The sequence below is a fragment of the Pieris rapae genome, chromosome 11 (genome assembly GCF_905147795.1).
Source record: "Pieris rapae chromosome 11, ilPieRapa1.1, whole genome shotgun sequence".
Taxonomy (NCBI): Eukaryota; Metazoa; Arthropoda; class Insecta; order Lepidoptera; family Pieridae; genus Pieris; species Pieris rapae.
The window spans coordinates 3,423,188-3,435,790 of NC_059519.1; the positions used below are offsets into that span (position 1 = coordinate 3,423,188).

Consider the following 12,603-nt stretch of genomic DNA (forward strand, 5'->3'; position numbering starts at 1 on the left):
CGCATTTCTCTACATTACGCTACTAACGCACGCTACTTTACATGCATTGCAAATAATGCGAGCAGTGTACTGCATTCGATATTACCATACGCAAAGGCAGGGTTGCGTAATATCATCGCTCGCGATCCAATGTCAAATTAGACCATTTCTGGACGGGAAAGCCGTACAATAAATCTGGTTTGTCTTTACGTCGCATTGGCTGTGATTAATAAAGTTTGATATACGCTTATGAAACGAACATGCCGACTCAATTTAATTGGTTTCGTTAACGTGTTTTACGTGAAATTTATTTTCACTTTTTCTGCTTCGTTATTTTTGGCGGGCTTTCACCGCGGCTCCCGTTGCGATTAATGTGTGGGGATCTGTGCAGTCGTGCGAGTATGGGCCCGATCGATATTGGCGATAACGTTTCTATCGATAACCCGAACGAAAGTAACGTTGAGAGTACAATGAGTTTTTGGAAGCTTTCTAATAATTAAAACCGCGTTTGTTTATTCAACACGTTCTTAAAATATCTTAACCGAGCCTAGTTGCATTGAGCAGGCGCATCGGGTCAAACGTGGTGATAAATATTAAATTACTTATTACCAACGATTAAACAGGTCCCAGGCAGGGTTCAGTGGGCCTCCATTTCATACACTCTGCAGTTTATGTCCGTCGTAAAGCGATAATCATTTCAATAACATTTAGCTGCTATACAATCTGGTATAGGCCTGTGTTTGCGATACGGTAATTGTCGAGATAACTACATATTATTTATCTTAAGTAAAGATATTTTTAGATTTTATAAAGTCTACGATATATGTGAAGGCTGTGGATGAAGATGCTTTGTTTTGTTTATGCCAAACAAAATAATTGTATGTTGTCTAATTTCTTGCACAATATACTTAGATTATTATGTAAGATATGTCTTCTGATAATGTACTTCGAATATTGCTGTATACGAAACAAACATTAAGCTAAATTATGTAAATGCATTTAACTCGAATGAATGTTTAAAATATTCCTTGTAAATTATGTTAATTTAAATTTACGTCTCCAAAATAACACGTACAAATTGAGTTCTTTAGTTTTAATTACGACTACTGTTAATTTAACCTTTCGAATACTTTCCGCCAAATTGTAACCCTTTGTAAATCCCGTAATGCTTCAAGACTCGTGGTAGACATTTTTGCGTCAGTTTCATTAGCCCGAAATTAATATTTTAAATCGGGGTAGAATAATTATAAGTTATGTTAATTAAGCCGCGAATTGATTCTTAATAATGACGTGCATAAAAATTAAAACATACAATACAACGTTTTTGCATACAACTATTATTTAAAAAATATATAGACTAATTTATAAAAACACACCAGTTACAAAAAAACATCCTTCAAAAGCTAAAACAGTGATATGTACTACATAGTTTTTATATTGTTTGTTCGTTAAATTAAACAATGAATTAATCATACCGTCTAATAAATAACGATAGATAGTAAGCGAAATTTTCACATAACGGTGCCACAGCCCTTTCAATAATCCATAAGAGTTCGCGGTTTCATTCTGAATCGGAAATAATTCTGTATAGTAATTGCTAAATAGGATATCCAAAGGTTTATTAACATACAGACTTTCTAAACATCTGCATATTCATGATTTTCGTTGAAGTTTCCATTCGATTCATTGAGAACGGATTACGCCTTTGATACCTGGAAGGCTATTGCACCAAAAATAACAGAATCGTTATACTCAAAGGCTTTTAAATCGGCTTAATAATGTAGCTATCCATCAATGATATGAATTATATCGTGTTACTAGCTGCCCCCGCGAACTTCGTTTCTCCTTAATGCCTAGCCTATCTTTTTAGTACATACCAACATGGATAATTTTGCTATGCTACCCCAGAGACAGTTCGGTTTTCTGGAATGAAAACGTTTTAGGTTGTTCTGTGAATTTTTCTCTATATGAACCTCAGAGTTCATGCCATAAGCTTTTAATTAACAAATAAAAAATAGGAGAATTGTAGAAGGAGGAATTGTAAAGGTGTGAAGATTAAGGGTTGTTTGTATTTTTGTATGCCGTATCATAAAACAATAAAACCAAAATAAATTGTCTAAAAAAATAAAAAATAAATTATTGGGCTGGGCACCCCACCCCTTACGAGTTCAAAAGATAGTAGCCAATTCTCAGACCTACTGAATATGCAAAATAAATTTCATAAGAATCGGTCGAGCCGTTTTGGAGGAGTATGGGAATTAACATTGTGACACGAGAATTTTATATAAATAGAGATTAGAGATGAGAAATCTAATTATGTTTAAGTTTCCGTATGTCCTCTTCTTTATCTGTTTGTGAAGCATCCTAAGAAATCCGTAACAAAATATACTAATAGAAATATTCCTTGTTTCAGCCAGATACAGTCCCACAGGCGAGCATCGACATGACGACGGTCTTAGAAGTTAGTGAGGCAGACAGCGTGACAGGACATGCGCACAGTTTGGCGGTTACTGCGCCAGAACGAGTGACTTTTGTAAAAGGCACGTGCAGAGAAGAGGCGCGCTGGTGGGCGGATGTTTTGAGTGTCTATCCCAGAAGCAAGGTAAGCAAAATATTCTTTTAAAGGCAGAGTAGCAAGAGATTATATTAAGAGCTGTACGCGCGTTAGTTTCAAGAATAGTATGGGTCCACTGAAAATCAGTGTACTCATTTCTTTTATGTGTGTGTATGCTTTAATGAAAAGTTATCTTCTTTCAAGACAGCGCTACCATGTTTGCTGAAAAGCACTCGAAACGTCAGAAACTTGAGTAATGTAAATAATTATTTTGCGTACCGGATATATACGCACAGAGGTTTTATATAAACAAGATTAATGATTTACACACACACTTACACATTTATTACATTAAAGTCAAGTCGTTATCCATGAATTACACACCTAAGTATTTAATAAGCAGAAATTTTTGGTCTAGATATCATATACCAATATATATAGGTGGTGTTGAAGTACTCACGTAATCCACCTGTTATTCCACTTAACATAATTAAAAATAAGAAACAGTTATCGAAGCCTACATTGAAATATTGACCGGAACTGAAATGATATAATCGTGAATGTGACTATTACTAACGTAATTATTGACTCATGGGCAATTTATCGGGCAATATCTGATTCCGCGGAAGTCCAAAATATGGTCTTCAACGATCTAAGTGGTGGCAAAGCGGTGGATAATAAGACGTTTGCTTCGAGAGCGGCGCGTGCGCAAATTGCAGGTCGACGCTGATGCAATATTCCGTGGGATTTAATTAACTTTGAATTACAAGTTGGTCATTTGTTATATGATTGATACGCGTAATAAATCAATGTTAAAATTAATTAAGAATACAGTTTAGTTTGCTATATAGGCTCAAAAGTTATTTTGTAAATCCGGCTTCAGTTCTTCTCTTTTCTTTCTTAATTTCTTTAGAATACGCCACACAGAGGAGGCTGATCACCTACTTTCATATTATACTGACAAATGATCATGAAACATAAAGAGAAATCTGAGGCCCAAATCTAGAAAGGTTATAGCGCCATTTTCATAGTATAATATAGTATATTAAAAAAAAAACACTATCCATACAAAGTAGTGAATGGAGTCATGAATGAAAGCGCAATCCGGCGTAATGAGTCGTGCTCGTTCAGATATTAATTTTGCGATACAAGAAATCGCTTATTTAAACGAACATTTCCTCGAAAGCCTTACTCAGATCCGGTCACAGTTGACTCATAAAGTCTTGGGAGCCAGTTTAGCATATGCAAGACAAAATTCTATATTGTGTTTATTGACTACTCCATGTACTTTTCTTACGTTCCTATATTAGTTGTTCTAGAAAAGAGCAGGACAAATTTGTATCGTAAATAACTATACAAATTAGATGTAGTGAACGTCTGAGGCCCCTGCAGGACCAATTGGGACCATAGTACTAAAGTAATATACACCAAGCAAACTTGAAATTATTTACAAGAAATTTCAACGTAAATTAACACTAAACTAAGTACAGTAGAATAATCAAATTAATAGTAATAATATACATGATAAGGTATACACTCCGCCTTAGGTTCAGTATATATCGGATGTCAAGGCAGCATACAAAATACCATCACTATCACGTCGACATCGGTAGTACCACAACTGAGCGTTTCTTATCGCAGTTTTTGCCCCGCACCACCACTATGTAGAACCAATTGCCCACTGAAGTATTTTCGAACCAATTCGACTTAGGGTTCTTCAGGAAAAGAGCGTACCAATTCTTGAAAGGCCGGCGACGCCCTTTCGAGCCCTCTGGCAGTGTGTGTCCACGGGCGGTAACATATGAGCCTTTATATACTTACATAGGCAGGCAGCACTGCCTAATATATAACTTCTAAATACATATTGTTTTCGCTTAAAAAATACTAGCAACAATATTATATAAACATGTTCAAAACGTAATATGAAAATGATTTTTTTGGAAAGTCGTGACAAACTTTCATTTTTTAATTTAGCCCTTTAAGTAATTTTAGATGAATTTGTTGATAATAAAAGTCCGACTCAAGATAACGCAAATCAGAATCGATCCAGTAACGATCGTGATACACTTTCCCCTTGCGTTGAAAACCGACATTACATATCCTGGCATTGAATGTCTCACAATAACTGTTAATAAGAATAAGTTTTATCTCTGTTTCTTAAAGTTACTCAGAAACATGAAAAATGTATTAGATTATGTCATACGGGGGCCTCGTTACTGAATCTTATCGTCAGTTTCGACTGTGCGACACAGAGACATATAAAAAGCTACACTACCAAGCCTAAAAGTGTGAGCAGTGTTGGCCTAGTGGCTTCAGCGTGCGACTCTTATACCTGAGGTCGTAGGTTCGATCCCCGGCTGCGCACCAATGGACTTTCTTTTTGATTTTTGACTTTGGAAAACATCGTGAGGAAACCGACATTTCTCAGACCTAAAAATTCGACGACGTGTGTCAAGCACTGAAGGCTGATCACCTACTTGCCTATTAGATTTAAAAATGACAGATTCAGAAATCTGAATGAGGCCAAGACCTCAAGAAGTTGTAGCGCCACTGAGTTATTTATTTATTTTTAACCAAGCCTAAAATTAAAAAAAACATCGCACCAATCTGCTTTCAGCATAACGGCTGGCATAGGAGGCATTAACATTATTTAGTCCATAAACCAAAAATATAGCAGTAGACACGTGTCCCAACTATTTAAAAACAAGATCTGTTAATCACCAGCTCAAAAAACAGTACAATGCTACAGATGTACTTAATTGTCACCTGCGCAGGTGTCAGACAGGTGGAAACTTTAGGCATGGAAAAGTTTTGGTGGATCTATTTGTAATATTGGCAAAACAAAAAGTACACAGAGAAGGATCTAGTCTGCTAAATACTAAAAGCCTGAAATGATTTTTCAGAGTGCCTAGGGAGCAATTTTCATTTAACGCCCTTAAAAACACGCTGTCTCACTGTGGCATTGAACCTTACCTTAATTTCATTTTTACATAGAAATAGCTAAAGACGCAAAACTAAATTTCCAAGTGTATTCTGACATTTAAATACTGACGAACACTTGTATGTAATTATCCGAAGTGGTCAGTTCCAGCTATTATTACTTCAATGAGCGCAACTTCAAAGTAACATCAAACGATGACCCATTTTCTATATTAGTGGTAATCCTCTGTCGATTGCTTCAAACGAATGTAACGAATCTTAGGGCTGCCGCTGAATCAACTTTGACATAAATACGTTTTGTTACTTTGAGGTTATAGAAAATTTATGTATATAATAATTCATAAAATACTGTAGAAGTATTGGCTTTATCTGACCCCTGGTCGTAGGTTGAAGCCACGGCTGTGCACCAATGGACTTTCTTATGTTCGCATTTAACATTCGCTCGTACGGTGAAGCAATTGATAAGGATCAGAAATCTGAAGCCCAGACTTAAAAAGGCCACTACATAACTCACTACATAACTAACTACATATGTCCTTAATATACTCATATTTTGACAGATAAAAACACTTTGCCGATTGAACATTTTCTTGCCCGCTCTACGCCCTTGACTTGCGAACTGGTAGTAAACGTAAATTTACAATTAATTTAATTAATTGACGTTCATAAGTGTACTTGTTTATGAATATATATATCTATATGAATAAAGATATTTTTGATTTTGATTTTGAACATGTTTAATAAACAGAAATTCACATATTTTTTGTAAAAACTGTCCTGTGAGTTCTTTACATAACCTTATGTTGCGTATATATATGTATTATATCTGTTTATAACCCTGACTGTCCTAGTTACAATAAATGGTGCGCTGTAATTAGCGCAGGATCGTCTTACGCGTGACTCAGGCGCATGCGGTTATTGTTTTCATAACCTTATGTCGCGCTCTTGATTTCAAGGTTCTATATAAAGGACTTTTCAGATGAAAATAAACTTTCGATTTCGTACTTATAGTATGTTAGAAATGTACTGCGCATGCGCAATATACCTATCAATCAAGATGGAAGGTTAGCCGTGTTAATTGTGATACATCCATATACTACAAGATAATCACAATTCATTGTGTAGCTATAAGGATACTATACTAATATAAATAAATACATAGTTTTTAACAACATGGAAATTGTTAACGAAATACAGTAAGTAAATTTTCAAAACTTAATATCAATTTCCATTTAATTTTAATAAATTTTCGAAAAATTAAATTACTTGTGGGGAGTGGGCCCATACTGGTATAGACCGAACACTTGACAAATGTATTTTTAAATAAAGATTATTAGCAATACTGTTATGCAAATTCAAAACATGAGATACGGAAAAATCATCAATTATCGAAACGGCATGTAGCTAATTGGTCGAAATAGAAAGAGGAATGTCTGATTATAGCCTTCGTGTAATTACTTAGTGGAAAACACTAACGGACATAACATCCGTATATAGATGAGGAAGCCAGATAGAAAAGCAATTAGCGCGGCCAGATTTAGTGTGGCCGGAATTAATTTAAAGAGAAAAAGATTCCATGAGGACTAATTAATGTGCATCGTACTTTGTACTTCAGTTAGATAATTGTTTATGGGTTGAATTTTAGAATCAATGAATTGATAGTTATTTAATTAGTCTTATTTCACTGTTCCAACTTGTTTTAACCAACCGAAGGGCGCAAGTTGACGCCTAACGGCCAAACACAATAATTAATCCACAATCTCAGATTGAAACCAATCTGAGATCCGACCGTGACAGTTGATCGATATCCTACCTGCATCCAAATGCAATGCAATCCAAACCCTACGAAGACAATCCATTTTTGGCCACGGATAGATTGCAATCTCTTCGCTCTTTACACTCATATTTGATAAACAATAAATCAAATCAAAATATCTTTATTCATAAAGGTAAACATGTACACTTATGAACGTCAAGAAAAACAAATTAAATTAACTGTAAATTTACATTTACAACCAGTTACAATATAAATCAAATAAAGTAAATAATGCCGTACATATAATATTAAAATACATACATGTCTATGTTTAAAACATATGAAATAGCTTTTTAATTATTTTAAAAACTGGTGTAAAATAAAATCTTAAGATGGCAACATTACGTTCATCTGGTATCAAAAAAGTGTAAGAGAACCTTTTATCTTCCGACTAAAATCACGAATAAACAAAAGCACAGTACACCTTAAACTTGTTAAAAATATCAGATAAGACAAACGTTTGTATTGTTCGCTGTTATGAAACAAAAATTCACATAAACAGATATCAGTGCGTTCACCTCTCGGCCAAAACGATAACGACTCGGCGCCGGCAAAGCTCGATGTTTTACCAATTAATTTTATTATCCCAATGAATCATAGCTGTCGGTATCTATTACTCCATATTGCTTTTAAATAATTTAAACCTAAGATATTAAAGCAAATAAGTTAAGTTTAAATTTACTAGATATATATTTTGTAATTTTATATATAGTAGGAATTAATATAAATCTGTAATTCATAAGCGAAATACATAGGGCCCATACTGGTTACTACACACGGTTAAGCGACCCATGTCAAACACATTTCTTTAGTTGCTAGATGATCCTACGGCGAACTTATAATAATAACTGTAAATACTCAAGATATTGCGTCATGATTTGGGCTTCACTCTGCATCTTCTACCACATTTACTACGGAGTGTTCAGATGAGTGTTTCGTATTAATACCTGCAGCTAAGTTTCATCATCGTACGTGAAGGTAGAATACGAAATTCCAACCGTTTTACCTCGACGTCCGTCATTCCACAACTGAGCGTTTTTAAATCAGTTTTTGCCTCGCACCATCTTTATGTGGAAGCTGCCCACTGAAGTGTTTCCGAACCAATTCGGGTCTAACCCTAGGTAGATACCTACCCTTAAATACGACGCTGGTCTTTTAGATTCCTAAACAGGAATAAATATAATCATTTATTTCTGGCATTCCATGTCCAAGGTTAGGTCCCTGTTCTAAAAAAAACAAAATTATTCAACTTTCTACGTAATTACTATATTAATATTTTCGTTTCCAGTAAGCAAAAGCTAAAATATTATAAGCGTTGCATGAGTCTTCAATGAGTAATTGAAGTTTAACATTTCACTCTTGTTGCAAAATTGGATACATGTTGGCAGGTTGTTAAGCAATTATTAGAATCAATTTGCAGCCAATTATTCAATCTGAAATGTCGATTGACATAATATCGCTCACATTTATCGAAGAATGCGCTTTCGAACGATTATCTTATTCTAGATGTTTCCGTTTCATAGCTCAGTTTACATGGGTGGACCTGGACTGTTTTTCTGTAATATAATTATTATGAAATAAATTATTTTAATTTTTGTAACAATTTTTTATGTTTGTATGATGACAGATTCTGTATACAAGTGAAAACTGGTTTTAACTGTACACTGAAACACATAAACATACTAATTTGATATATTTGCTATATACATTTAAACTAATTTATTATGTATTTCAAAAAGGGCTTATCGATTCTCTGGCGTCTCTAGCTGGCGACGCCCAAGTATTAATTTATATGTAAAGAATATATATAATGACGATATCTATTTCTCATTCAGGGAAGACACAAGCGCAATGCAACGTTTCCCGGGGGTCAAACGGCAAGCTTATTGCAGTCTACTACCACGAGAAGTAAGTTCAGTTACTTTAAAAAAATATTCTACATTCTAGATAATAAAATTAGTTTAATATTAAAATTAATATGTAATAATTTTTAAATTAACTAAATTGATTTAGCCTTTCCCAAAAAATATGTGTTTCACTTTCGAAACAGCCGAATTCTGGGTTTTCTTTTTCTAGAATTTTACGCAATTGATGTATTTTATCAACGCAAAAAATAATCTAGCCACCTATCGATTTGTGGTAAAAAAAATAAAATTGATTAAGTAGTATTACAGATTACTTCCTTATAAAAAATTGTCTTTATCACTTTCAATTATAATATTCTTGGTATACGTCGAGGCTCAATCTCTAAGTAACAAACGTATCACCTTCCATAAAGCTCCTGTGATTGCAGAGTACTCAGCAGATGCATCAACTCTGCGTGATGCTGCAGACTGTAGCAGGCCCCGGTACAACTGTGGGGGAACCACCACCTGGCCTGGTCCGAGGGTACAGCCACCGCAGCCCGAGATACCGAGTCTTACACCAACCAATGTCGACACCAAAGGTAAAAAAAAATCAGTGGCGCTACAAACCTATATGCTCCCTTGATAATTTTTATTTCATAGAATTTTTTGGGTCTAAGGCCAAGGTTTATTCCTATGAGATCTTCACCACCGAGTGATAGATACGCATAGCCAGAAAGTTCCTTTGTGCACCGCTGGAGATCGAATCTTCGACCTCAGAGATGAGGGTCGCACGCTGAAGTCACTAGGCTAATAATGCTTTTAGAAACCAAATATGATTCGAATATCCGAAACATGCTGTGACCGCTGAGTATATGTTTGCTTAAACCTTATTATATCGAGAGTTATATGAACATTGATCTGAATTCAACCCGAATATCCTATGTATAATGGATTAATTAACTAAATGTGCTACCTACTAGCTATAAACTATTGCGTTAGTAGAGAGAAATAAATAACATCCGCGCATTTCGTTTGACAGTTATTTGCATATAAATTCACGTCCTTGATAACCTGAAGTAGCTTTTCATTGAGTCGGCACTCCCACCGTGACGTCAGCACCGTGCATGCATCTGATACAAGCTTTGGCAATAGATGAGGGACTCTTCATAATGTATCGTAACGAATCGTACAACAGAAGACAATGCTACAACATTATGTTAGGGACAATTACGGGTCTTCTTAATAAATATATTTGTCATTGGAGCGACAGACAGTCTCTTATTTAGCGGTTACTGACTGTGTGGTTATGGTTCCCCAAAAATTTAAATCCGCGGAGTACTGGGGTTGCCCTGTGAAACCTGCAAAGAGCCCGGGAAACTTCTGAACTTCTGGAAGGATCTAGGCTGGTTAAATTATCCAGAACTTAACGCATAACGGACCAAATGGGCGGCAACTGAGTCCACACTATTTTATTTATTTAGTAAATGCTACCATGGACTAGATGACAATTATGGCAAACATTAATTTTACAACAATAATATACAATAATAAATCACTACATAAAGTTAAATTATTAGCAAATCATTCCTACATCATCATAACTAATTCGTCCTAAATCGACGTAGACGTAGTTTTTATGACTAACATAAGCCATTTTAAGCAAATAAATCATGGTTTAAATAGTTTGCAATACCTTACAAAACTATTATATGTTTAACGTGCTAAAGAACATTTAACCCCTTTTAAAATTTTACCTTGTCATACTGACAATTCTTAAATTGGTTTTTATTAATGCGCTTACACGTTGTAATAAAAACAATAATGTTTACGGGCGGTTAAACGTAAAGCGTCCCGTTAAAGTCCTACCCACTTCATGGTGTTCGTGTAGATTTGCATTTCAAATTTTGTCCCATGAGTTTATAATTGCAAGCCTTATTAGTGCAACCTAAATAATTGAGAAACGTCTGAAGTATTCAAATATTTGTCAATTAGCGGAGAATATCTTTGAGTAAATAAACGGACGTGTAGTTTAAATTACAGCTATTCTACACGACATTCTACAATCGAAGAAAAAGTAGTTTTGTGTCGCTATTCCGTTGTAATTATATTTTCTTCATTATCATTTAAATTCTACTGATTCTGCCCCAAATGGATGTGTACCCTGTGCTAATTACTAGCATTCAGCTGCATCAGATCCTTCTCCAGTATCCACCCAGTCCTGAGCCTATTCGTCTTAAGTATCACTTACGATTCTTTGTTGACTGCCCGATCAATGAGAGTCGTAGATATTTCTTTAACGTTATTAAACAACCAAAAAAATGTTGTTGTTGTTATTGTATATTCGTTTCTTTGAGTTTATTACTTATAACATAAAAAAACAAGTAACTTTCTCAAAATGTAGTAAGTAACGTTTTTGCCGATGTTTATATTAAGTACAGCAAACATCCGTCTATGCGCTAGACATCGCGTCAATTACTGCACCGTTATCACCACTATTAATTGATTAATACACGTTCTGCATATATTTGCATTTACCGTTTTCTACTGAGCTAATGAAGGTTTAGTTATTTCAACTAAAATAAATATAAGTCTCTGTAAGTAGTTTGGTACTTTACTTTCATCAGAGGTTTTTGAAAATTGAATCATACAGTGCATTTTTAGTTAATGAATTACATAGATAAGCCTTTTCTATGTCCGTCGAGTAAATTGACAAATATTCAAGACTCTTTTATTCGTCTGTTTTTTTTTTTAATTTAAATTATTTTATATGGAACAGGGGGCAAACTGGCATGAGGCTCGTCTGGAGTTAAGGAGTACTGGCGACGACGTGTCCATCACGCAATGCTAGAGGGTTCGCGAGTGCGTTGCCAGCTTTTCGTGATTAAGGGTCGCCGAATAATAATTTTACGCGTACCTACTAAAAGTACATGTGCAAACGGCGTAAATCTGACTTATCTGACGATCTTCGTATATCGAGATTTGAAAGCTCATAAGATCAATATTTGGAAACGCAACCGCAGACAAACCACTAATTGACTTTGTAAAAATTCTCCAAAAAAACTTCTTGACCGCTTTTTTTAATTTGTATATTGCTAGTACACCACTACTACTTGAATTTTTATTCGACCTAACGCGCACATACATTTCGTTGTTTAATTCAATATCACAATTGATTACTATTGATCAGAGACTACAGAGATATCGCCTCTAAAATTAAAAATTGAGAATAAACATTATATAAATTAATTAATTGTATTAAACATTTAAAACAATACCAATAAATAAATATAATTACTTGTTAATGCAATTTTTAGTTGGTTATTTTCTTTTCAGAGTTTATACATAACGTTTACTTATCAAAGATAATATATCTTTAATCAATTATATTTTTTGACAAATATTAAATAAAATATTTTAATACGAAAAAACGCGCTCGATTGGAGTTCTCACTTTAATTGGCCCGTGTA

At 34.6% G+C, this 12,603-nt stretch overlaps 1 protein-coding gene across 3 annotated transcripts in view; it reads left to right on the forward strand.

The window, feature by feature from the left end:
- LOC110997415 (protein outspread) overlaps nucleotides 1-12,603 on the forward strand; it is a 220,842-nt gene that overhangs the window by 192,478 nt on the left and 15,761 nt on the right. For 2 of the 3 annotated variants that reach the window (XM_022265571.2, XM_022265573.2), the window contains exons 4-6: nucleotides 2,393-2,581; nucleotides 9,125-9,197; nucleotides 9,568-9,735. In XM_022265571.2, coding sequence (XP_022121263.2) covers nucleotides 2,393-2,581; nucleotides 9,125-9,197; nucleotides 9,568-9,735 — 430 coding nt within the window. The remainder of the gene's footprint in view (nucleotides 1-2,392; nucleotides 2,582-9,124; nucleotides 9,198-9,567; nucleotides 9,736-12,603) is intronic. The other variant, XM_022265572.2, reaches the window with a different exon arrangement.